This window comes from Rattus norvegicus, chromosome 5 (genome assembly GCF_036323735.1).
Source record: "Rattus norvegicus strain BN/NHsdMcwi chromosome 5, GRCr8, whole genome shotgun sequence".
NCBI classification, from domain to species: Eukaryota; Metazoa; Chordata; class Mammalia; order Rodentia; family Muridae; genus Rattus; species Rattus norvegicus.
This window is the reverse complement of record NC_086023.1, coordinates 167,201,879-167,227,709: the sequence shown is the minus strand read 5'-3', so window position 1 is coordinate 167,227,709 and position 25,831 is coordinate 167,201,879. Positions and strand designations below refer to the sequence as shown.

At 49.9% G+C, this 25,831-nt stretch overlaps 1 protein-coding gene across 19 annotated transcripts in view; it reads left to right on the top strand.

Moving 5' to 3' along the window:
* Positions 1–25,831, top strand: part of Camta1 (calmodulin binding transcription activator 1) — an 847,864-nt gene that overhangs the window by 411,793 nt on the left and 410,240 nt on the right. For all 19 annotated transcript variants that reach the window (XR_010066428.1, XR_010066435.1, XR_010066434.1 and 16 more), the window contains one exon: positions 16,572–16,707. Coding sequence is in view for 9 of the 19 variants with exons in the window: in XM_063288086.1 (XP_063144156.1) it covers positions 16,572–16,707 (136 nt within the window). In the remaining 10 variants the exon portion in view is untranslated. The remainder of the gene's footprint in view (positions 1–16,571; positions 16,708–25,831) is intronic.

Sequence of the window (25,831 nt, the reverse complement as noted above, 5' to 3'; positions counted from 1 at the left end):
AAAGGTTCATGATCCTCAGACCTCTCTAGAGCTGGTGAGGAGAAGCTAAAATAAACGGAAAGTGCTATCTGGCCTGGCTTTCCTCCTAGCCCTGAAGTATGTGTCTTAGTTAGGGTTTTACTGCTGTGAGCAGACACCATGACCAAGGCAAGTCTTATAAGGACAACATTTAAATAGACTGGCTTACAGGTTCAGAGGTTCAGTCCATTATCATCAAGGTGGGAACATGGCAGCATCCAGGCAGGAGGAGCTGAGAGTTCTACGTCTTCATCTGAAGGCTGCTAGCAGAATACTGGCTTCCAGGCAGTTAAGATGAGGGTCTTAAAGCCCACCGCCTACATTGGCACACCTCCTCTAACAAGGTCACACCTCCCCCAACAAGGCCACACATCCTCCAACAAGGCCACACCCACTTCAACAAGGCCACACCCACCCTAACAGGGCCACACCCACTCTAATGGGGCCACACCCTCTATTAGTGCCACTCCCTGGGCCGAGCATGTACAAACCATCGCAGTATATAAAACCATTTGTTGGAGGCTGCAGTCGCCAGAACCTTCTTGGAAAACCAAGGAGGTCCACGGCTGAGCGCTGAGGACATGCGGATGTTGGGCAGATAGGATTGGAGTCAGTTGGGACGAGAGAGGGAAAGATCTGTGTGAGGAGTGAACAGTCCCCACATGTTTCTTTGGCCCTTGATTTTCTGAAGGTCTCAGGCTCCAGAACTCTACCCTCCTCAGCCTTTATACCCTGTTTAGTCTTTGTATCCTGTCTACAACCTCATCCACTCCTATTCCGGGCCACCCATTCTACAGTGCTAGCTCCTGGCTTGTTGGGGCATGACCCAAGTCTGCCCTGTGCAAACATTCCATTCCAGGTCTGTCTTAACCCGGCAGTGCTTGCTCGCCAGGGGTAGCTGTCTCACAGGGAGGAGGGGGCTGCTATTAGAAGGGCTGAGTTAGAGTCTCGGGGGCCCTTGTGCTTGGGAGCTCAAGCCCAAAAGACAGGAGAGGTAACAGGCAGCCAAGATGATTTCTGGTGTCAGTCAGCACCTCTGGGAACAAGGCTAGGTGGGGAGGAGCTGGCCCTGATGTCTCCTCCAAGATGTGAGGGTTTGGACCACCAAGCTTTCCTTCCTGACTACCACATGACTTAGCTCTATGTCCACCGCTGGTCGTCACCGTGGACCAAGGGACCCTTAGGAGCCTGGGGCGGGGTTATGGTTAAAACTATAGGAAAGGAAGCAGATCTAGTCTCAAAACCGGGCCCTCCCAACTTGGGGGGTGGGGAGGGAGGAGCCGTCAAGTCCACACAATGAAGCCAATAGACGCCTCCCTCATGAGCCAGCAAAGCCATGTATTCCCTCTGTGGCGAGTATGAAGCTACACATTGGCGGGTCTTAGAGGGAGCATGGGCAGGATGGTGGAAGGCAGCAGGGGTTTCAGGCCAGATATGAGTTCTAAGCGACGACCAGGCTAGGCAGCCAGGCGTGATTCTCTCCGGCACCATGCAGACCCGAGCAGGTCCAGCTGCACACCACAGCCCGAGCGATGCTCGGTACCCGGCCTCTGTGCTGGGTCTTCTTCTAGAGAGCAGGGTGGCAGATGAAAGCGGCAGTTGATTTGAACCCAGATCAAAGATCTCTCTCTTCACAGCGACGCAAGGGCCAGGAGCATGAGCAGTACTGCTCGCCAAGCGTGGCGGTGGAGACGCACGCACGCATGCACGGCCTGCCAGGGCGGACCTGTCAGGGCCTGTTGCCATGCATAGGCCGAGTCTCCTTCTGCTCCCAAGTGGAGGTGAACCCATCTGAGCACAGGCCCAGAGGGACTCCTGTTCCAAACCCACTTTCCTGCGCCTGGATCCTCACTCTAAGCCTTTGCTACCTCACCTACAGGACTGGAGGAGGCAGTACAGTCAGCCTCCAGGTTCAGCGGTGGTTATTTGGAGCTCTACCTGCCGTGGCTGAGTAAGGCCCACCGGAAGCTATGGGTGTGGTGTTATGCCACATTGTGGGGTCACCTGGACAGGTCTGGGACTCCTATGCTCCCGTCTCTTTCCCACTGCCTGGAGCGGCCACCATCCATCCACCTTCCTCCCATCCTGATCACTTTGCAACCAGAATGAGGCTCTTTTGCCAGAATTGAATTTTTATGGTCCGCACTAAAGCTGAAAACAAACAAAAAAAGTTTAAAACAATGTCTGCTTTAACGCATAGAATTCCCACTGTGACCCATCTTCCTTGTGGCACTCATTGGCTTCTAGGAATCTGCTTGTTCGTGGTCCTCATTCCTCCCTGGGGTATAAACTCCATGGTCCTGGTTTACATGGGTGCCCGGTGTTTAGGGTGAAAGAGGCCCAGTGTTTACGGTGGTCCCTGACTCTCCCTGGAAGAAAATTCGATGTGATGTTTACACAGCAATCCCTTTACAGTACCCTCTCCTTGCCCATCTTTCTCTTAATAGTTATGGATTATAGAAAAGAAGAACAAAGCCCATTAAGAGGTTCCCCTACATTTGATTTGAGGAAGTTTTCATCGGAACGGCTCCATTTATTGGCCTTTAGCGGGCCTCCTTATTCCCTCCTCACACAATGAATATTGCCTTGTCTCCTTGAGAAAAATTGATTTCAACCAGGAAGGAGAATCGCAAGCTCCCTCCTCCTCCTTCTCGTCTCCTCTTTTTAATTTTTTTTTTCCTCCCACGGAGACAGAATTTATCTCTTAGGTAGGTGGGGGGAAGCAGGAATAATTGGACCAGAGGCTAATTCCCCGAGATTCATTGTCTCGAAAGCTCCCACCAGAGTGTGGGAAGCTTGCCTTGAATTGCGTGCTAATGATAAATGACAACTTCAACAGACCCTCGCATTGAGATGTTTAGTCCTTCCTGCGAGGATATGACACATTAATTTTCTCCCAGATTTACATTGGATTATTAATAAAATATCGGTGGTGGGATGTGACAGGTGAGGGTCCGTGGGAGCGCCGGGCTCCACCGAGGAGGCACGGATTGGCCAGATGAGATGCGCTGGGGTAGAGCATGAAGCAAACCCCGGGTGGCATGTGAATGACACTCCTGTTGCCCTGTGGGGCTGGGGCGCCCGAGCCTGGGCTGCACTGAGCATCAGGACTAGAAGGTTCTTTTCGTTTGCAGCTGTTTGCATCTGAAATTGTGCGGTTGATGTCTCTTGTCCTCTCTGCTCCTTTTGTTTGACCAAATTCTCCAAACACGGAATCATGTTTTCTGTTCCTTTCCGTTCTCGGTTATTTTTCTGTCCTGCAAGCATTTATGGAGTGCGCGTGCTGTTTACAAGTCAGACAGGGCAAGGGGGCCGAAGAAAACTAGCTGCAGATGGATGAGACAGATGTACTCCACGGCGTGGGTGTAGCTCAAAGAGAAGACCAGCAGCCGAGCACGCTGGAGGCCTGCGGTTCAAATCCCAGCAATACTTGTAATGTAACTGCAGCCACTCCAGAGGCCATCCACTCTTTTCAAGCTTGAGCCAGTTCAAGGCCCACCCAGGCTACATCAGAACTCATCTTAGACACGCCAACTCCAGCCTATCTTCTACTTCTCAACTCTTCCCGGTGTGTTTAAGAGGGACGGACAGAAGCCAGGCCCACCGGAAGCTCTGCCCCTGCCCCTTGGAGGCGTAGCCCCCTATCATCTGGAGGGCATCTGCTCTCTCTTCCAGCTCTCTGCCTGAATATCACTTTTTTTTTTCCAGAGTATTATTGTTACCAGGGAAATTGAGGCTCCATTTTGGCATTCGTAAGTCTCATTAATAAAAAGAATTTAGGAAGGGACCAAAAGGAACCGTCGGGACAATTTTTCTAGCATCTAAGAGAAATTAACAGGGCCGGTGACAGATCCCTGAAGCTGTCAGGGGGAAAAGTGGGAGTGATCACACTTCCTAAGTTAGGCACTGAGTAAAATAGACAGTGAGGAGAGAAAGTACCCCGTGGATAGAAGGGGGATAGTGATGAAGGAGGAAGCCCCAAGCATCAGGCCAACGCCTTTGTTTTTCCCGCATGCTCTGACAACAATGTCAGCTACCAGCCTTACTCTGCACAGTGGCTTCTTCTGCTTGCTAACCTCCAGTCCCTACTCCCTGTGTGTCACAGCCTGGGGATGGCATAAGCCCTATTCTACCCAAAGCCGCCTCAGTTGCATTAATTTAGGTCACCTGGTTTGTGTCACACTCATTAAAATTCAAAGGCCTGGCTGTTCCCTCCTTGCAGTTTTGTGGCTTGCTCAACCTTGTTGATTTGAGTCTTTTATCATCGAGAACTAACCTCACCCCCTCGGGCCTGGCTGACTCCATGGCTCCATTGTCTACTCCAGTCCCTGCCTTTCCTGTCTGCCCTCCACCGGGTGAGGCATATTCCCCAAGTCCCTAAGCCTTGGCACCGTCTCAGCGACAAACCTCTGCCCAGATTCCCTCACCTCACTTCTGCCCAGATGCTGGTTCCTGGGATCAGTCCCCAGGCTGCCCGTCTCTCTCTACCTACTTCTAGCAGTCAGCCAGCACAACGGTTCACTGTGGAGTTCCTTCCCACCTTTGTCTCAGAAGCCCCAAGTCTGCAAGCCGTGCAGACCAGGAGGTGGCAGCCAGAGAACCCCACATGAGAACCCAGTCTACAACAGCTGCTCAGTAAACATTTACCAAATAAATCAACAGGTGTCATATAAAAGGTTTAGAGGACATTGTGGGAGCTCCAGGCACAAGGCATTAGTGAGTTCTCCCAAAGCTACTGTAGACTGACTTCCCATCCCCAAGAACCCATAGCCTTTCACCCGGGACCTCTGGCATCCGTTTAGATGAACAAAACTGTGGCTAGCCGTCTGCATTTAAAGATCCTTGGGAAATGCACACAAGGACTTTCCCTGTGGAGCACTGCATACCCAGGCTTACTGTCCCTACAAAGCCATCTGAGCCTTAGAGAGGGGCACCTGCCACCCCTAGCTGGGAGGCCTCTCTCCCCAAAGCTGTTTGGTGTTGGTCTCTTTGCAGGCGTCCACAGAGATTAGACAAGATGGGCAGAGCAGACCGCATGCTGCCAGATGATGCCATCAGCCGTGTCTCCTCGGATTTAGAGAAATTAAAAAAACAAAACAAAACAAAACCAAAAAAACAAAAAACAAAAAATGCCCACTAGACTAGGCTGTTTGGGGCAGCGGCTTCCGGGGGGCCTACCCGTCTCAGATGTCAGGAGCCAGTACAGCCGGGTCCTCCTGGCTCCTTGGCCGGCTTTAGAGCTTATGAATCTACCAGGTCATTTATTGTCTGATAAGGAAGGCTCTTTTACGATTTTCAATTTGCCCTTATTTTAATGAAAAGGAGTCAGGGCTGGACCGCCCAAGAAGGAGCTAATCAAATCAAGCCAATTGGCGCTCCCTTCTCCTCAGCCTTGTTATTCTGTGGCTCCTGATAGAATTTATTATACAGAGCAATTGGTTTTCATATCTGGTGGATTGCAGCCTGGGCCAGATCTCATGACTTCCCCCTTCCCCATCTTTCTACAAATATCCTGGAGTGAACATGACTCGGGAGCGGGGTCAACACTGAATAGCCGTGGTGACGAGCCTGCTTGCCTTTGGTTGCCGACTGCCCCAAATCGTGAGGTCCCTATAAACAAGCCAGGGAGAAGATGCCCGGCTGAAAGCTAATAAACCAGCCCTGTGTGCGTCCTGTGAGATCTGAGCTGTCTCCATGGCTTCTTGGGGTTCCGTCCGGTGCTCTATCAACCTTGCTGCGTGCGCTAGCCATTCATCACGGTTCTCCCTGGGTCCGTGTGCAGACGAGATAAGCAGGGGAGACGTCCTTTACCGGACTTTTTCCCTCCCCTCCATGCTACGACAGGAAGCAATTCGTGCCAGGCTCAGGCAGCCTTTCCTTTGTGTGAAGTGCTTCCCCACGGGTGTGTCACGCTGACCAGAAAGCGCCTCAGTGGAAAGGGAGTAGTGAGTAGCTGGGAGTTACTAGCCAGGCCCCACAAAGAGGCGTAATGCCCGTTTAGGTCCCCGGCCCTCGCCTTATTCGCTGCGTGACTTTGGGACCATTTCGGTCCCTCTGGCTCTGTATCTCCTCGCCGAGGAGTCTGACACCAACCTGAAGTTATGGAAGGATTGAGATGGGAGTTGGTGGAAAGGCTTTACTGGCCCCTAGGACCAGACAAATGCTTAGTCAGTGACAGCTCTCCTTATTGTCATAGTTATCATTGACATTTTGGTCCAGGCCACCTGCTTCTAATGGTGCATGTAAATCAAGCGATTCGCGGTGAAAAGATCAGGAGCGGCCCAGGTACATAAAGTACGTCTCCCTCAATTAAGGGTGACACTTTCCATTTTCTAACTGCCCTCTGGACCAGAGATTTAGCACCGGCCTTGAGAATGGCATAGCAGTCTGGGTCGCGCCGTGGGGAATCTGCGTTACTCATGGGGTCACCGGTTGCCAGCGGTTGGAAACGCGAACGCTGCACTTTCCAGTCCTAGGCCCGCCTCCATGCCTCTGGCGCAGAAGGACAGGACCAGGGGCAATGGAGAGGCCAGAACCGCCAGGATTTGTCTGGGGTTTAGCTGGAGGAAGGGGAATGTTTATCACGTGGAGAAGCCACCGGGTTGTTGCTCAGAGTCCTACATGTGCAAGTACGAGTTGCTCTAAGGGGAAGTGTGAGAGACAGGCCTTATGACCGCAGTGGAGCGAGAACTGATCACTGTCATCGTCGCTCGGAGCGGTCAGCAGGCTGCAGTGAGGACTGTGGGGTGCAGGCTGGCCCAAAAAAGGACAATTCCTTCAAGCGATGTTGGGTCTCATTGTCTGTGTGGGCAATGCTGATTTGTTTGTTTGCTTTGTTTTTGTTTTTTTCTCTGAGATTTTACAAACGATCACATTGAAAATGAGGGGTCTAGGAGAGAGCCGTGGACCAGAGCTGTGTGGGATTCATTGACTTCTGTCTAAGGTTGGAGATTGGAAAGGGAGTCTGGATATTGGATATCAGTGTGTGCCTCTGTGTGTGTACACACACACACACACACACATATCAAACACACATACCTACACAAACACACACCTACATATGTACGCACACACCTACACAACCTACACACACCTACACACCTACACATACATATGAACACATGCACCTACACACACTACACCTACACACACACCTATGCACACACACCTACATACCTACACACACATGTATACACACATCTACACACACCTACATGCACATACACATACATACACATACACATACACTCACACACCTACACACACACACCTACACACACACACATACACTCACACACCCCTACGCACACACACACACCTACACACACACACCTATACCTATACACATAAAAACCCATATGCATACACACACACACACATATGTGTACACACCGTCTGGTCCCTGAATGTTCACCTTAGGAACACCTACTGCAGTTGATGGACGAGTTTCTGTTTGTCGTGATGCCCATCCTGACTCCATCTCACTCCTACCCTATCTCTCTTGTTCTGTCCCAAAGAACTGGCTGGAAAGTCAGATCATTTGTCCTCTAGTGTCCCTACACGGTGTCATTTAGGGCATTCCTATTCCCTCTAGGGAAATCAATAAAATGGAGGCTAGGTCAAGGGGCCAATTTTTAAGGTCTTCTGTCTTAGTAATGTTGTTATTTCCTCTTTGAGAATTTCATACATATATGATATATATTTGATCATCCATACCCATCCCCCATCTCTCCAACTCCTCCTAGACCCCTTCCCTACAACTCACACCCCTCCCAACCTCGTGTTCTCTCTTCGGTTCTTTTGTCTTTGCTCAGTAGCAGAATGTGTCCCTCTGAGGTACTCTTAACTGTGGGCTGTCTCTCTGGCGAGTCACCTGGAGTGCTAACTCACTTGGGAGTTCTACAGTGGGGCTTTCTCTCGCTTCCTTCCTCCTCCCCTTTCATTGGCTGGAGGGCTTTTGTAGAGGAAATTCTCTGCTCATTCCATAACCCAGAGGAGCCTTGGGGTGCGGGGGACTCTCTCCCTGCCTTTCTGTTTTCCTTCAGGTTTTGAACACAATGTCTTGCTTTGCTGGCGTCCTCCAGCAGTGAGCAGTGTGTGCATTTGTGGCCGGTGCTTGTCTATTTTAGGATCGCAGTGAATCTAGAGATTAAACCTATTGAATACTGTACTTGTTTCTCTTACTCATGTTCAAAATGTCCCATGGCTGGTCGGCCAGAGGCTCTTCAAGTGGCTTCCTGAGCCGTTTACACATCAGTTTAATTCTCCTTTGCAGCTAACACTGTACTTAAAGGCAAACAAACAAACAAAAAATAAAAACGAAACAAAAGAGAACCAATTAGTACCGGAAAGCATTTCCCTTAAAACTCAGAGCAGTGCAAGGTGTTTGTCCTCAACACTTCCGTCCAATGAACTAAAGGACCAGCCGGGTCGATAAAGCAGGAAAAGGAGATAAAAGACAGTCGTGGCCAAAAGGAGGAAACTGAATAATGTTATCCGTGTGTGTGTGTGTGTGTGTGTGTGTGTGTGTGTGTGCGCGTGCGTGCGCGCGTGTGTCTTGATTTCACATGTAGAATGTCCGTATAATCTACAAAAACACGGACAAGGTTGTCACAGCCAGCGTTCCTGGATCTCTGAGGAAATATCCAGAGGAAAGCGATCTAAGAAAGAGACAGTTGCTGTGGGACGGCCTGTCAGGCGGGAGCTCGAAGTAGCCGCTCACGGTGACTCCACAGTCAGGAAACAGAGCAACGGATGCTGTTTCTCTCTTTTATTTTATTAATAATTATCATTGTGTGTTATAGAGGCGTGGGTGCCTGGTTGTGACACACAGCATGGCGACCAAGAGGTGACCAGGCAACACCTTGAGTCAGATCTCACCTTCCACGTTTACATGGGTTCTGGGGATGGGACTCGGGCCATCAGCTTTCACAGTAGTGTCTTTACTCGAGGAGCCGCCAAGCCCAGCTTTCTCCCTTTTATCCAGTACAGTTCCCAAGGCCAGGGACTGGTCTTCCCACTCCAGCTAAACTAATCCCTCACAGGCTTGCTCAGGGCTAACCTAACCTGGAGAGTCCCTCACACATGTGCCTGTAGGCTTGCCTCCTAGGTGACCCCAAATCCTTTCAGGTTAGCAAATCAGCTGTTGCCATTGCAGAGATCAATACAGAGAAGTCAATCATACATCTAGGAGGTAGAAATGAAGGGCCCTGATGTGAAATTAAGGAGACAATTCCATTCGCAAAGAACGTTAAATAGAATAAATCAACTAGCACGAGTTGCCTTTTAATACCTGTACATTGCAAAGTCTAAAGCTTTACTCAGGGAGAGCCCAGACCCATAGTCGGAGGGACCATTCCATGTTCATGGAATTAAAAGTTACGTCACTGGACATGGCTGAAACACTCAGTACTATCAGGAGAGCACCTGTCTCCAAACTGACTTCTTCCTATGCTCTACCCAGGGGGCAGAGGGATGGTTCTGAGGTTAAGAACACATGCTGTTTCTGCAGAGCATCAGGGTTCAGTTCCCAGCGCTCACCCCAGGGGACCCAACTTTGTGAAACTCCAGTTCCAGGAGATTCAGTGCCTTCTTCTGGCCTCTGCAGCCACTGCGCCGGCGTATCCATGGCGATTAGACATCTATTCATACTGATGCATACGCATTAAAAAAATCAACCTAAAACAAAGGAAAACCCTTCAGTCCTTCCCCTCAATCCTAAAATTGTCAGTTAATCATAAAATGGGTATGGAAGTACGAGGTCTTGGGGTAGCCAAAACAGCTGTGAAGGGGGGGTTGTGGTTGGAAGACTCGGGGTCCCTGATGTCAGAACTGCAGCTGTCCAAATGATTGGCACCAGGATGGAGAACAGGGTGGGGCCTGAGGTTCAAGAAGAAAACCTTATGTTATGCTCAGTCTGTTTTCAAACATTCAGTGGGTGGGTGTGGTGGCGGGAGAGATATTTTCCATCTAAAAGATGGCCTTGAGACAATCAGATACCTGCAGGGCAGAAATCATCGTAGACCCTGACATCACCAGCATCCAACACTACTACAAAGGGTCCCCCAGGCCTAACAAAAGAGCTAAGGATGCAAACCTCTTGGAAGAAAGCAGGAGAGTTTTTTATGACCTTGGACTAGATAACAAGTCCCTTCAACCCCAATAGTTTAAAAGGAGAAAACCGAGAACCTGGATTTCAGCAAAAATTCAAAAAAAAATATTTAAGGAAAAATCCCCCTCAAATCATGGGTTTGGTGGTAAAGTATTTCCATTAGGACTTTACTCAAGGAACTCTGGCAGCAACTTGAAAATCTAGCCATTTAATTGAAAACGGGCTAAAGATTCAAATAGCATTTACCAGAGAAGCTCTGTGAACAGCTAATAAGGACATGAAAAGGCAGCGAACACCAGTAGTCATTAGGGAAATGCAAATTAAAACGACCACACACCCACTAGGGTGGCTTCCGTCCAAAAGTCGGAGCTTCCGGGAGGGCGAGCGGATACCAGACCACCCGCGCCTCGCTGACTGGGTGGGAATGGAGCTGCCGCTGTGCTGTGGAAAGCCACCTAACGCCTCTGCTTTCTGTAATCTGACGGAGCCAGCTCACCCCGGTGAACACTGAGCTTTGAATCGTGGTCGGAAAAGTGTCCTTTGCTTTGGCAATAGAGGAATCCACCTCTGTTTTCTTCTCCGGTATTGGGTTTTTATCGATTACTTGGGAAGTCACTGGTCCGCTTAGAGGTGATGCCTCTGTAGGTAGGTGAGGGATAACCCTTAAAGGTATCTTTTTCTACTGAAAAATTGATTAGTATTGCATATTAAAATGCCGGTGCCTTCCCTCACTGGCACATAGCTTAGACAAACCCTGAACTTTCCACCTTCCTGCCCTGGCCTCCCCAAATAGCCTGGATTACAGCCCGCAGCGCCACGCCCGTTTCTCGGCTTCTTTAGCGAGTTTATCTGGTTCTTCTTGATATTTATATCTTGTAAATGACCTAGACGCACTTACTGTATTTTCATGTGTATGTGTGTGAGAGAGTATATGTCTGCACACTGTACGTATGCAGGAGGTCCGAAGATCGTGTCGGATGCCACCACGTGGGTCCTGGGAACTGAAGAGGGGTCTTCTGAAAGCGCTGTAAGCACTGTAAACCGCTGAGCCATCGCTCCAATCCCTTAAGTAATTTTATTTAAAAAAATGTTCTACATTAAAAAAAAAATCCTTGTCAGGAGAGATGGCTCAGCGGTAGAGCTCTGACTGCTCTCCCAGAGGTCCTGAGTTCAATTCCCAGCAACCACATGGTGGCTCACAGCCATCTGTCATGGGATCTGATGCCCTCTTCTGGTGTGTCTGAAGACAGCTACAGTATATACAGTATACATACATACATACATATATATGTATGTGTATATATATATATATATATTTAAATAAATCTTTAAAAACAAATCCTAGTGGTGGTTGCCTTGTCAGAAAATAACTAAAGGGAAGTTCACATTTTAGGAAATAACCACATCGTAGTTGTCATGCTACATTTTTGAATGCATCAAAACCAGCCTTTATGGCTTTTAGAAGATTTTGCCATTGTCTTCAGATTGGATTATTTTCTTATTAAATTCTTTTGTATATTTAAATTTTCTATAAGTTTTCCTTTTCCTTTATTGTAGACAGACTTATCATTCTATCATTTGTCTGCAATTGTCCATCTCTCCTGTGTATACACATATGTATCTATCCACCTGTCATTTACCTACCCACCTGTCATCTACCCACCTGTCATCTACCCACCTGTCATCTACCTACCCATCTGTCATCTACCCACCTGTCATCTACCCAACAGTCATCTATCTACCTACCTACCCACCTGTCATCTATCTACCTATCTATCCATATATCTACCTATCTCTATCTATCATCAATCTATCTATCCATCTATCTACCTACCTATCATCTATCTACTTATCTATCTATCTACCTATCTCTATCTATCATCAATATCTCTCTCTATCATCTATCTATCATCTATCTTTTATCTATCTACCTACCTATAATCTATCTATCCATCTATCTACCTCTATCCATCTATCTACCTCTATCCATCCGTCTGTCTGTCTGTCTATCTATCTATCTATCTATCTATCATCTCAATTATGTATTTATCTATTTACATTTATTTTCTGTTGTGATAAAACTCCAGGACCAAAGCAACTTGTAGGAGGAAGGTCTAGTTGGCTTACAGTCCCTGAGGGTTAGAGTCAGTCCCCAAGGGAACCATGGCAACAGGCAGCAGCAATGGCGGCTGAGTGCTCGTAGCTTGAACCACAAGCAGGAAGTAGAGAAGCTAACAGGGAATATTGCATGGCTTTGAAGCCCCAAAACTCATCACAACTTTCTTCAGAGACCCCACACCTCCTAACCCTACACAAACAGCCCCAGCAATGGGCCACCAAGTGTTCAGATGTACCTGGGGACTTTCTTCCTCAAACGGTCATACTGCGCAGTCTCTTCTTTCTGTCCATGTGCATTTTATACAATGTTATCATTTATGCACCTTTCCCGTAGTCCAAGGAGGTTTTACCTCCTTTGTGCAGAGTGTAACCAATTCTCTTAACTGTTACTTTCTTAGATGAGAGGGTTAGTTGGATAGAAGCTTCCTGCTTAGAACAAAGCTCCCCATGGCCATGTTCTCTCTGTAGCTCTTGTGTGCCAGTGCAGGGCCAGTGGGGCCTGGGAGCTTCTGGAGGCTCTCTCAGACTGTGTGCCTTGGCTTAGTTGTCCCAGAAGGAAATCCTGAAAAGGAGATTGGAGTCTAGCTCAAGACACCACAGTACGGAGTGTGGAGGTGAAGGAGAGGATAGGTGGGTGTAAACAAAGGGCTTGCTACTCAGTAGGTCTCCATTGACTCCAGAGCGTGAGGACCAGAGAGAGCAGCCAGAGTTACCTTAGCTTTGGGAGTGGAGCCTGGGATAGCCCCAGAGTTATGGGTCACAGGAAAGGGAACCTGGAACAAACCCAGAGTTACCCCAGTAACAGAAGGAAAAACCCCGGACATCTCAATTATTTAGCTGTGGGAGGACAAGTCTGGGACAGGAAGGGAACCTGAAACAGCTCTAAAATCACACCCAGATGCTACAGAAGAGTAGGAGAGATAGTTCATGCTTTGCTTTACTACAACAAAGGAAGTCTGGCCTCCACCCTCCTGACACCTGGTGCTGTGCAAGGTTGCTTCGGGACTCTACTGATCCCAGCCGGGAGAGCAGAGCTGGGAGAGTAGATAGGATTTAGTCTCTGCTCACCTAGCAGCCCTGGCTTCTCTGCCACCCACAGACTTACCAGGCATTGCAGCATTAAAGACCGGTTATCTGGGGAGGCTGGCAGTGCCTCCCGGACAGAGTTGGTGTGCAGCTGAGATCACATGCAATTGACAGGTACGCTCAGGTGTGATACCCCCGCCAGCAGCAGGTGCATGTGAATGACTAGGACACAGAGGGCTGGACGGTGTTAGGTTGCTGGCCATGTGTGCACATTCAATACCCTCCACTTGTGTCTGTGTTCCTGCCTCCCTACCCTGCCAGAAGTGATCAGGTAGTAAATGGAGCACCTCTGTGTCAGCTCCTGTGCCCTAGTCCTTCTTCTCCACCCTAAAGCCCACCTTCTTGACCCCCCCCTCCTTCTCAGGACTCCCTTCCCACAGGCTTGCACTTGCCAGCATCAGCCTGGCAGCACAGCCCGTCTGATGCCATCCTGTAAGGCACACAGCTCCTTCTCTAGTGGGGTCATTTCCCCCTTTTTCAAGGCATGGGACTGTGGTGAAGCCTCCACGTCACAGGGGGCAGAAGCACCCTGAAGTGGAACCAGACCCAAGGGCTGCACACAGCTGGGCTTCTGTCACTGCGAATTGGGCTGAGGAGTCCACTCATTGAGGTCATTTTAGCTTCCCCTGGGGATGGTGTCCTGCTAAAGTGACAATGGCAGACAGGGCCACTCTCAGAATCTTAAGGTGAGGTAGACAGAAGATGAGTTGCAAAAACTGTACCTGACAGAGTTTGAGGGAGTCCCCTCTTTCTGGGGACTGTTTGCAATACAAGCACCACGCTGATGGTTTCCTGGTCCCTTAGAAATGGTGGTTTACTCTGAGGTCTTCTTCAGACGGTAGTTTTGTTTTATCAGAGTTCCCTGCTGTGTTTCCATGTATGTCCTCACCGCTCCTGTGAGAGGACAGGGACACAGAGACCTTTTGCTAGACGTTGGAGGGACCAAGAGGGCTCACCGTGGTCTGCTAGAACTACTGTGACTGAAGGAGACCCGCACAACCCCTCCCTCTCAGCGAGCTCGCTCCCAGGAAGAGATGGAGACCAGCTGTGGGGTTCCAGTGCAGACTGGTAGGCTCCCATAGGTATGGTCAGGTAATAGCATCCTATTTCCTGTCATCGGTTCCGTTGGTGCAGACTGAGGCAGGACAAACCGATTGTGCCTAATCAGGGAACAGTGCGGTGCAGGAGGCACCACTGAGAGTCTATCTCCCGTAGAATTGCTCTCTAGTCTTCCTGTGGCTGCCATGACCCTGCCAGGCTGGGTGGGAGCCACAATTAGCTGCAGTCACCCTGGAGGGTTGGGTTTTCTTTTTACCCTCTAGACAATAGAAGATTAAGCCATCAATAGGGGGTGTTTTGTCCGCTGTTGAAATGGCCCATTGTGCAACAGCAGAAGCAAAGTAGAAGTGGGAGGCTCTCCCCAGTGGGGAGGAGGAAGGACTGGCACTCACTTGTTTCCCCTTCCCTATGGAGACACAGACAAGGCAAGGAGCATCTATAGCGGCTCTCACAACCTGCTGCTCTGCAGCAGATGAAGATCTGGCTCAGAGTAGGATGGAGTGCCCCTGGCTCCAACACAGGCGCGCGCGCGCGCGCGCATACACACACACACACACACACACACACACACACACACACGTGCGCGCACACACACCATGGCAACCCTCTCTGTGCCCAGTGGTCAGGTGCAGGTGGCACATAGCCGGCCACTGGGTGAGTGCGCTGGCTTCAGAGCTGGATCTGCCCATATCTGCACCTGCAGCGACTTTATTCTGGGAATGGCTTGCCATAGCACCTGCTGTCAGCAGTCAGAGGCCCTTAGCGCTCTCTTTGTAGATTGCTACCCAAAATATACAGCCATGGCATCTTTACACACACACACACACACACACACACACACGCACACGCACACGCACACGCACACATGCACACACATGCACACACACGTACACACACATGCACACAATACACATGCACTTGCATACATGCACACACACATGCACACACATACACTTGCATACATGCACACACACATGCAGACAATACACATGCACTTGCATACACACACAAACACACATGTGTGCACACATGCACACACATGCACACATGCACACACATACACACACATGCACACATGCACACACATACACATACACACATACATGCACATGCACACATGCACGCACGCACGCACACACATCACTTCTCTGCCTCTTCTTTGGGAAATCCAAGGTATTGTTTGTTTGCTGCTTTGTTTTGTATGACACGGGGTCTTGTATGTCCCAGGCTGGCACTGGACACACTGTGTAGCCAAGAATGACCATGAAATCTGCTCTTCCCGACTCCACCTCCTAAGTCCAGGGACACAGCACTCTGCCCAGTTGGTTACGTGGGTGCTAGGGATCCAAACATATTACATGGCAAGTGCTTCACTGACCGAGCCGTGTCCTCAGCTCTGCCTGTTCGTTTTGAACATCGCAGGAATAGCCATCCTGCTCTTGGTGTTTAGAAAATGGGCTGCCATCTTCTTCGGCTACCCTGGCCATGCACAAAATAGATGAGGGCTCCTGGTGTTATCTGAGACCTCTGAGGGCTGGAGCTCGGATGGGGAGCAGTCGGGTGCTGTGCCTGGTGCCCCTCTGCATCCAGCAGGGATCTAAACTCAAGCCATGAATCAAGAGAGGTTGGCCTCAGCACCCGGAGCTTCCATTGGTCTGTTCTTAACATAGTCATCTAGCGTCTGCGTTAAACTTATTTATTCCCTAATGCTGGGTGATGGATTAAAGGATGTGTAGAAAATCCTTCTACAAGAGATAAGATATTGCAGGCTGCCACAACACCCTTGGCTCTTCTCTCTCTCTCTCTCTCTCTCTCTCTCTCTCTCTCTCTCTCTCTCTCTCTTTCTCTCTCTCTCTGTTTTGCTTACTTTTTGCTACAGAGCTCAGGGTGCCCACACCATATATCCTGGTTAGTTTGTGGAAATTACTAAGGGGTTGTTTTTTTAAGCCTACCATTGACACGTTTAATTCATTAGGTACCAAATCCACAAGCCAGTTTCAGCTGGCCGTAAAACACGGTTAATCCGGGGAGCCGCAATAAAAGGTGAAAAATTATGTCCCAGCAAGTGTGGGATATTGCTTTTGCTGTAGAGACTTTTCCTGGTCTGTGGTGTCTTTCTTCATAGATCTCCCTTCTGCTGCTCAGTCCCCTCTGTAACTTAACCACTTGTTGTTTGCAGACCTCAGAACGGCTCCATGATACTCTACAACAGGAAGAAAGTGAAGTACAGAAAAGACGGGTACTGTTGGAAGAAGAGGAAAGATGGGAAAACGACCAGAGAGGACCACATGAAGCTCAAAGTCCAGGGAGTCGAGGTAAAGGGCGAAACGGGCTCTCCTACCGCCCCGCCCCCTCCCCCCAGGTCATTTCTGGGCCGCCACAGAGAATCTGGAGTCGCTTGCAAGCGACTTGATGCCAGTCACCACTGTCGAAAGAAATTCTGTTTGCCAAGTCCTTGCTGTTGGTATTGGCTTCTGCCCTCTTACCCCAGAGTTCCTCTTCCCTTTTCTATGGAACCAACGATGGCCTAAGTCTACCGCGGGCATCACTGGTGTGTGTGTGTGTGGGGATTGGCAAGGTGCCTGCAGGCAGGTTCTTCTACTGTGTTAACCAGGGATGTGTTTCTGGGTGCACTGCGGTGCGGGTGTCAGGGAAGGCGGGTGTCATCATGACAAAGCGTCCTTGCAAGGTGCTTCAGGCAGCTGGTCGTTCCATTCAGGGCTGAGCAACTCTCCCCGGGGGCTGACCAGTAGTCTATCTCTGTGTGGGCGTTTCAACCTCAACAGAGGTGAAAGATGACAGGTTCTCTGGAGAGCGGAGCTCCCTACAGTGCTGGCATGGAGAGGGAGCCGCAGAAAGGGCGCAGAACGTTGAGCAAACCCAGTTTTTGGTTTCCTGGAGGCAACCTTGCTATTCTGGCTCTGAGGCATCGGCAACCTTAGAAAGGGTCCTTCCCTTCAGAGGGCCCCTGACCAGGTGTCCCTGCTAATCAGCCAGCAAGTGCTCTTCCGCGTTCCTTAGTAGTTCCACCAAAGGTCTTACGCGCCACCCCCAAAGGGGTGTGGCCAGCGCTACCATGGGCAACATAGCAGAAGCTGCCATTTCAGGGAGGTCAAAGACAGGCGTCCCTGCTGCTTCCGTCATGGCAAGTGTCCGGCATGTCTCAGTGACAGCGAGGACCGTGAGCCCACTTGAGTTCTAAGGGTTGCCCTTGGGCACTGACGTTTCCTCGTGACACACTTTGTCACGGAGATTTTTTTCCCCTATATTAATTATGTGCCTTTATGGCTGCCAAAAATAGCATCAAATGGCTTTTATTATATTACCCCATGGAGAGAGATAACTTTCGTTTTATGCATGTGTGCTTTTTTTTTTTTTAATATACCAATAAGAATTGTTTCATGGTGATGAATAAGGAAAGCCGCGGCGTGAAGGAATTCCAGTTCCCTCTCCTCTGCCTCGTGTGCAGTGTGGTTTAATTGACTGCACGGAACATTAATGTGCAGATTACCCGAATGTGCTGCTGGAGAGAACCATCTCCAGCATTGTGACCAGGGTCCTGCTAAGTCATAGCATTAGCTCTTCTTGTAGGGAGCCCAGAGAGGCGGGGCTTACTCTCTGGGAGGAGGGCTCTTACCGCCCCGCATTGGAAGAATAGGTAGACAGAGAGAGCTTGGGTGGGGACCGAGAGAGAGCTGCTTATGCAGGACATCATAGAGAGCCTGAAGGAATTCACACGAAACCTCGGCAAGCGGCCCCGGTGCCCGGAGGCCTACGGTATATTTCATCTTTAGTAATACGTAAATCAGGAACTCCTGGTTGTAAGTAACAGCAGGGTAGAATTCGTCCTCAGCAGTAGCTCGGAAGCCTAGGGGGGAAAAAAGCCACCGTATTCATTTTCCCCCCTCTTGTTATAAATTAGAATTGTCACCGGACGGAATGAGAATGATTTATGGCTATTTTTAGGCCGTATTTATGTTGGGAGTTATTTGTGGTGTTCGGGTTTGCAGACTACAGCCTGGTCCCTCGAATCTGGAGGAGGGGGACACTTACAGACCAGGAAGGGCCTTCTAGGACCTACAGCTGGCTACGAACAGCCCTATGGTGCTGGGACCGAGAGACCTGGCAGACGGCACAAGAAAGAGAGAGGCCACTTACAGCTCTGCTTCTTGGTGGCTGGTCTTTTTTCCATTGCACTTGGCTCATTATCCCACTGAACCAGATAACAAATACCGGGTGCGGACCTGCTTTGGCGAGCCTGTGCGCTGCCTATAGAGAGAGGGATGTGCGCTCACTGCCACGAACTCATAGGTGGCCATGTTTGCGCCTGATTCTCAGCAGTGCGGAGGTGTGGAAGGCTGAGCGTTAGGCTGAGTGTCCCCAGGAGTCCAGAATGGGCTTCGGTAACCGAAGTGGGGTGCGAAATGAATTCTTGGGATTTGGGGACCGTCACGAGTAATTGATGTCTTCCAGTTCATCACCTAATATCACCGGCTAAGCCGAATCTGTTAGTCTACGTGATAGAATGTGAACGGCTCCATCACGGTCTACTCCACCACCGAAGCGGATGCCTTGGCTTTTAGAGGACTTCCAGACTGTGGGGAATAAATTATAATTATTATAATTAGTTTCGCTAAGTGGCCCCTCACAGGTCCTCTTGGGCACACGAGCATTTGGGACCAGGGATTTCTGCCTGTGAGAGTTTTAGTTCTGCTAGACAATGCCAGATTGCCCTTGAGCGGCCGTTCAGATCACATGTCCACCAGCCCTGGAGACAGCCCCTTCCCCTACCACCCTCCGGCACAGACGGTGGTACTCTGTGCAATTTAAATTAAGCTTGTCTCTCCTGTTCGTGGGAACGGCCCCCTTTTCTTGTTGAATGAATTGCCTTTCTGTGCTTATGGAATTTTAAAACGCCCAGAAGGACTTTTGGGCAATATCAGCCCGTGTACTTCCTCAGGGGTGTCTCTATGATCGCTGTGGTCTGGAGCAGGGCTGGGAAGCCCAGCGAACCGCCTACACCAGCTGCTGTGGTGTTATGCACTAGACTCTACTGTGGATTCTCCAGGCAGGTTCTGTGACACAGGCAGGTCCTCTGATGAGCACCTGTGTCCCCCAAGCCCCAATCCCCTCCAGCTACCCTCCTGCTGGACAGACAGCCAAGGCTTTAGAGCCGTGAATCCTTTACTAGCCCAGTGGGCCTCCTCCATCCAAGGGCGCGATAAAGACATCTGGGTCTATCGTTTAACATATCACATGCTATAAGCCTTCCCCGAGGCCAGGAAAACTTCCAGAAAGCTGTAAGAAAGCTGGGTTCTGGCTCCCTTTGTTCTCAGGGGCTGAGGCCTCCACGTGTCGATTTCCTCTGCTGGGCACAGGAAGCAAGCGGCGGCTTCTGAAGCTGGCTAGCTGCTAGTTCTCTCTCAGCTGTCTTGTCTGGGAGCCAAGGGGAAGCCTGCTCAATAAGCTTCCAGGGATGACAGAAGCTGGCAGGAGCAGAGGGAGGGGGACAGAGGTGTCAGCACACTCAGCGAGTCTGAAGTGGGTCCTGCCCCCAGCTCACTGCTGTCTGCCCATCTGATATTGCCCGGGGAAGGGGTATGAGGTTGTGCTAAAGATCACCATGCCTTAAGGATTCCTGCAGTCACATTCACACCTGTCAGATCCCGTCATCCAGGCAGCCGTTCTGGAAGATTCCTTCCCAAGTTAGCTTATGGCCTTTTTCTCCGGCCCCAGATGCTGACACGTTGCTTTGTGTGTAAATCGCCCCCTCTCCTCGGACTCCTGGCACATGTCATAGCCAGAGTCACTCTCCAATCTCCATTTCCTCATTCCGTTGCTGCTGGGTCCCTGGAGAGACAGGAGCTGTGCCCTCAGTGTGCGGACCATCACATCTTTACAAACCTCCCGAGAACAAGGCATGCTGGTTTTGCCTGGTTCTCCTGAAAGCCTGCACACGCAGAACACATATCATCACACCTGTTTCGTGGATGGAGAGGTCGGGTCTTCAGAGAATGTTCTGACGCCCCTGGACCTGAACATTCTCAACTTTAAGCTTCACTGCTGTCCCCGGCACTCATTGTGACCATAGGCCACTCATCAGGTGCTGGCCACCCACTAGCATTTCGACAGAAACTGAGGGATGCAGGGGTGCAAAGAAGGGTCCCCAGTCTCTCGAAGAGGCAAACCTTTAGTAGGGTCTTGATGGTCATTGGGAGAATTCCAAGGCCCCGTGTGGAAGGCCTAGGCAACATTGAAAGAAGACCCAATTTGAGGGCAGTAGCCCAGGTGGAAGTGAAGTGGCCGGGGATTCAGGTCACAGATAAAGGCTGGGAAACGCAGGGTTGATTGTGTTGAGAAACAGTCTGTGGAACTGTCCCCAGCAAGTCACTGGATTGGTGGCACGTCCCACATCAGGATTTTTCCCAGCCCTGGACAAACATTATTGGCTTTTACACGTGGCCCTTTAAGCAGCCACTTTCTCTCTTCAGATAGAGAATCAATGACAGACAGAAGTGCAATTCTATGGACTTGAGCGAAACCGCAGAATTTATTGGGGTTATGGGCAGAACAAGAGTCAGGAGTTGCTTAAGTGAGTCTAGGTCACCCCAAATTGGCCCCAAAAGTCATGGACGATTGGCTTCCCCACAGCAGCCCAGCTGTAGCCCCATCTTCAGTTAACCACCCGTTGTCCGTACACTGTGGTGCTTCCAAGTCCACGAGGCCACACCTTCTCAGGGCAGAATTACCAATGGCCGTGACAAAGGTGCCAGAAGCATCATGAGCTCCAAAGTGACAGTCACGTGACCCTCTCCAACCCCTCCTATAAAGTAGCTTTGGCGGGCCTGATCCTAAGGGTGACTTACAGAGAGCCTCAGCAGCACTGATGTGGACAAACATGGCTGGCAAGATAGCATTCAACAGCAGGGCCCCCCACTCTGATCTTAAGATACCCCTTGCCCTTTGAGGTCAGTGATTGGGTCCAGTGGCAGGCTGGACCCGGCCCCACTGCATATAGAATCAATCATTCTGTGATGAAAGGTGGTCCCTGGCCTGGACCATCGCCAGGAAGAAATGCCAGTCCATTTCCTCCGGCTGTCATTTTCTGATGTGAACATTTTGCTCATCTCTCTGTGCTACCTGGAAAGAGTCCAGTGTCCCTCACTTCTCCATTAACTGCCTTAAAGTTAGAAGGCCGGCGTTGGCGTAGCAGTGGCTGTGGCTGTAATGAGGTTACATCTGAAGACTCGTCCTCATTAGAGTGATGTTCTTTATTTGAGCACTTAGGCCACACATTAAAGCGAGGGGGGGAAGCACCTCTTTTGAAAGTGGAAACGATATTGTAGTTACTGCATTAGGGATTAACAGGGTATGAAATAGCTGCCTCGTGGCAGAGCCAGATCCCTTCAGCTCCGTTCCCAGCCATAAGATAAATAGGCATCTTGCTTGCAGAGGATGGGGAATGCTTGCAGTAGCCAGCCTCAAACAGGTCTGCTACCCAAATCAAGTCTGGGCACAGTGGTAAACAGAGATGGAGAATGCAGGTTAATGAAACGAGGGAGCCACAGAGCCTCCGAGGGACCCACCTGTACATTGGACAGATACACAGTTTCTGTTTTCAGTAAAGGCTTTTATTTGATCTGTGTTATTTCCTCTAGACTCACTGTCCAATGACAGCATCCCTCACACCAGCTATGTTTCCTCCTGTGTCATGGCCACATGACTTTTGAGTCTTGTAGGATTTGGCCCTGATTGGGGGGTGTTGCCCAGGGACGTCACCCATGCCATTTTTAGAGGAGTGCCGTCTTTGATGTATCAGTGTGTCCAGCACATAGACGGTTGAACATTTTATGTCCCCTATGCTGTAAATCTTCTGTCTGGTGTCTAGACACTGGGTGACATCAGTGTGTTAGGTGTGGAGGAAGGTGAGGGCATCATACTCGGTGATGTGTAGAGACAAAGCAGGTTGTTTCAATACGGCATGACCAGCGAGCCCCAACATGCTACAAGCTTCTGTGCGCCAAGGCTCGGGGTTACAGATATGTGTTGCCATGCCTGGTTTTTGTAAACATGGATCCTGAAGATCTGAACTTGGGTCCTCACACTTACGCAGGCCAGCTTATTTCATTTGCAAAATTATATTGTACTATTTTCAATTGCATGCATGTGTGATAATCTGTTTGTGGGTTTATGCACGTGAGTTCAGCGCCCTTGGAGAGCAGGGCAATAGAACCCCTAGAGCTGGAGTTAGAGGTGGTTGCATGCTGCAAGATATAGGTGCTGGAAATCAAACTTTGGGAGTCTTCTGGGAGAGCAGCAAGTAGTTTTAACCACAGGGTCCTTTCTCTGACATCTTATTATCCAGGTTTTAGAGTGCCCAGTGACCTTTTCCACTCCTGGGGTCTAAGAGAGATCTGCCATGTGTCTGAGAACCTTTGTGGTCATCCATCACCTTGCTGGGGCTTCATTTACCCAGGTTACCCAGTGCGGTTGATATCTACTCAGTCCCTGCGTAGCTAAGACTGGAAACTGTCATGGGGGGAGTAGGGAGATGATAGAGAGAAAGGAGAAACAGAAGAAGAAGATGAGGATGGACAGCTCTGTACACAGTTAAGGGCTGTGCTCAGATGGGATGGCTCAGTGGGTAAAGTGCTTGCTATGCTCATGTGAGGACCTGAGTCTGGATCCTCCATACCCATGCAAAAGCTAGGAGAAGCAGCATGCATCTGTTGCCCAGTGCTGGGAGTGGGACGGGCAGAGAGGCAGGTTCCTGAAGCTCAGGGGCCAGCCAGGATAACTGAGGCACGAGCTCCAGGCTCAATGAGACAGACCCTGTCTCAAAAGAGGCACCTGCTGTGTTTAGAACTCACACTGCATCGCTCCTGCTATTGAATGGGCCTCTCTTCGGATACAATTAGTTTTCTTTGTGTCTTTGCAGACCAGAACTACCCTGTTTCTGTAACATTCTTCTCTAAATACAATCTGAGCCTTTGACAGGGCCTCTCCTCTGATACAATTAGTTTTCTTTGTGTCTTTGCAGACCGGAACTACTCTGTTTCTGTAACATCTTTCTCTTTGGGTGAGGTGGACAGGTGCTGGGGGAGGCAGTTCAGCGGACCTGCAACTTGAGCTTCTCAACCTATATTTTTATCCTAATGTTTCCTAAATGTCCAGGCACGTTAGTCCAGTAGCCATGAGGAGTGGGAGGCTTAGCAGATCAATGGTAACCACAGAAACCCTTGAATAGCACTATCAAACTCACCAAGGGCCCTTTTCTGCTCAGTATGAGAGCTACCCAAGTGCTTGGAACCACCCATCACGGCCCATACAGAGCTGGGCATACAGGGAGACAGTGCTATGTACTTGTGTCTTGGTAGCTGATCAGATATCGACGCGGTTGCTTCTTGGCTGGAGAATACCTCTGACCCTCACTTGACTGAATGGCGACTGATCTTGTGTCTTTCCAACCTTTGGGATATGTCACTGTGGGGAGCTCCATGCCCTGTGTGTGGGCTTGAGTTATGATCTGCTGCAGGGGAGTCACTACCAATGCTCATGAGACAGAAGAGGGAACACGGAAACTCTACATCGTGTTCAGGCCATAGGTGCTTCCAGCCCCTCAGCCACAGCTGTGGGGGAACAGAGGGGCAGAGGAGGGTTTTGCACCACCCCATGGGAGTGGGAAGAGCTACTGATGAACTAACAACAGGGGTAGCCTTTCCTCTGGTTGCCAAGGTTGAGGTGGCTTGGGGGGCACTGGCTAGTCTCTATGTTCTGTCCAGATACTTGTGTGCTTTTAACTGTCATCGGCACCTCATCTGCCTTCCCAGAAACCAAGCCAGGGTGGTAGGCAGGAAGTAGTTGGCTTCGTAGGAGAGTTGTTATGTGCCTTGAGGGTTTTCTCCTGGATGTTAGATGGCCTTCCATTTCCTAGTTGCCTTCCAGGTTGTACCCAAGGGCTCATATTCTACTCTGGCTAAACCTGGAGACAGTGCAGAGGTCCTGGAGTTCAGCCTGTGTCTCACCAGGCTGCTCACAGGTGGTCTGTAGACCACAAGGTCCACATTACCCAAGGAGGCTCACAGCTTGTCTGCTCTGCCCTGAGTGGCCTTGGTTAATGGATCCCCCTATGTGACTCACTAATCCCTCTCTCTATATATGCAAATTACCCCCAAGTGCGTCATCTTGCTGCTGGCAGGGTCCTATCTGGGCGTCTCATGTCTCACCCCAAACAGCAATTAAGAACACCGGCTGCTCTTGCAAAGAGCTCACTCAAGCTTTGGTGGTTCACAGCCATCAGTAACTCCAGCCCCAAGGGAGCCAGTGCTCCTTGTCCCCTCAGTCAGTATCAGGCACACAGGAGGCATGTGCATACCAAGAGGCAAAACACTCATATGCATACAAGGGAAAGTCTAAAAAAATTTTTTGAGTGAGTTTTGTTCTGTCGGAAGGAAAAAGGCAAAAGGGGAAATTTCACAAGTTGGTGTGACAATTTGTTACTTCATTGCCAGCACCTTTTAAAAATCTCTAACTAAATTCTCTGATGATATGGTTGAGCCCGCCATTACTCAGACACCGTTGGCAGTGCAGGAGAAGAATACCAACTTTCTGAAGCAGAAGGTGCCACAGCCTTCTGGGGACACAGCCCTGTCCCATGTCCCTCACTCCTCTCACTCCATTGTGTCTCTTCTGTACACTAGCCCAGCTCTTAGTATGACACCTTATATACATTTGGTACCTAACTAAATATTGTTTGAACAAATCTTGAGTTGGTGGAAGTTTTCTTGTAGAGGTCCAAATAGAAAATATTTTTAAAAATTTGATTAGTTTTATGTGTGTGGTGTATGTCCGTTCAAGGGTATGTACTTGTTCAAGGGTGTGTGCACATACCTGTGTCCACGTGTATAGAGGCCAGAGACCAGTATCTGGTGTCTTCCCTTAGTCCCTAGTCACAGTAATCTTTGATACTGAGTTAGCTGGCCAGGAAGCCCAGAAGTCTCTGTCTGTCTTTCCCGAGGTATTGGGAATACAAGGATGTACCGCCAGCTTTTTACATGGGTGCTGGAGATCTAACCCAGGTCCTCCCGCTTCTTATGGCACAGTTATAGGAACCGAGGCATCTTCCCAGTCCTAGACAGAGGATATTTTGGGACTCTGTGATTAGCCAGCTAGTCTGTCTGAACAGTTCAACTCTCTTTCATGTAAGCAGCCCTCAGGAGTGGGCGGGGCCGTGTCTTGACACAACTTTATTTATAAAGATGCGCTGTGGGCTGGATTTGGACACGAGGGTCATCTACCCGCTCCTCTTTTGGATCATGATCGTTTCTAGAAGGGGCGAGGTACTGTGAGAGCTGGCCAGAGTTGGGGGTGGGGTGGGATGGGGACTGTTGGGATGCCCAGAACCCTTCGAAGACTTAAGTCCAAGCCCTACTGTGTCCC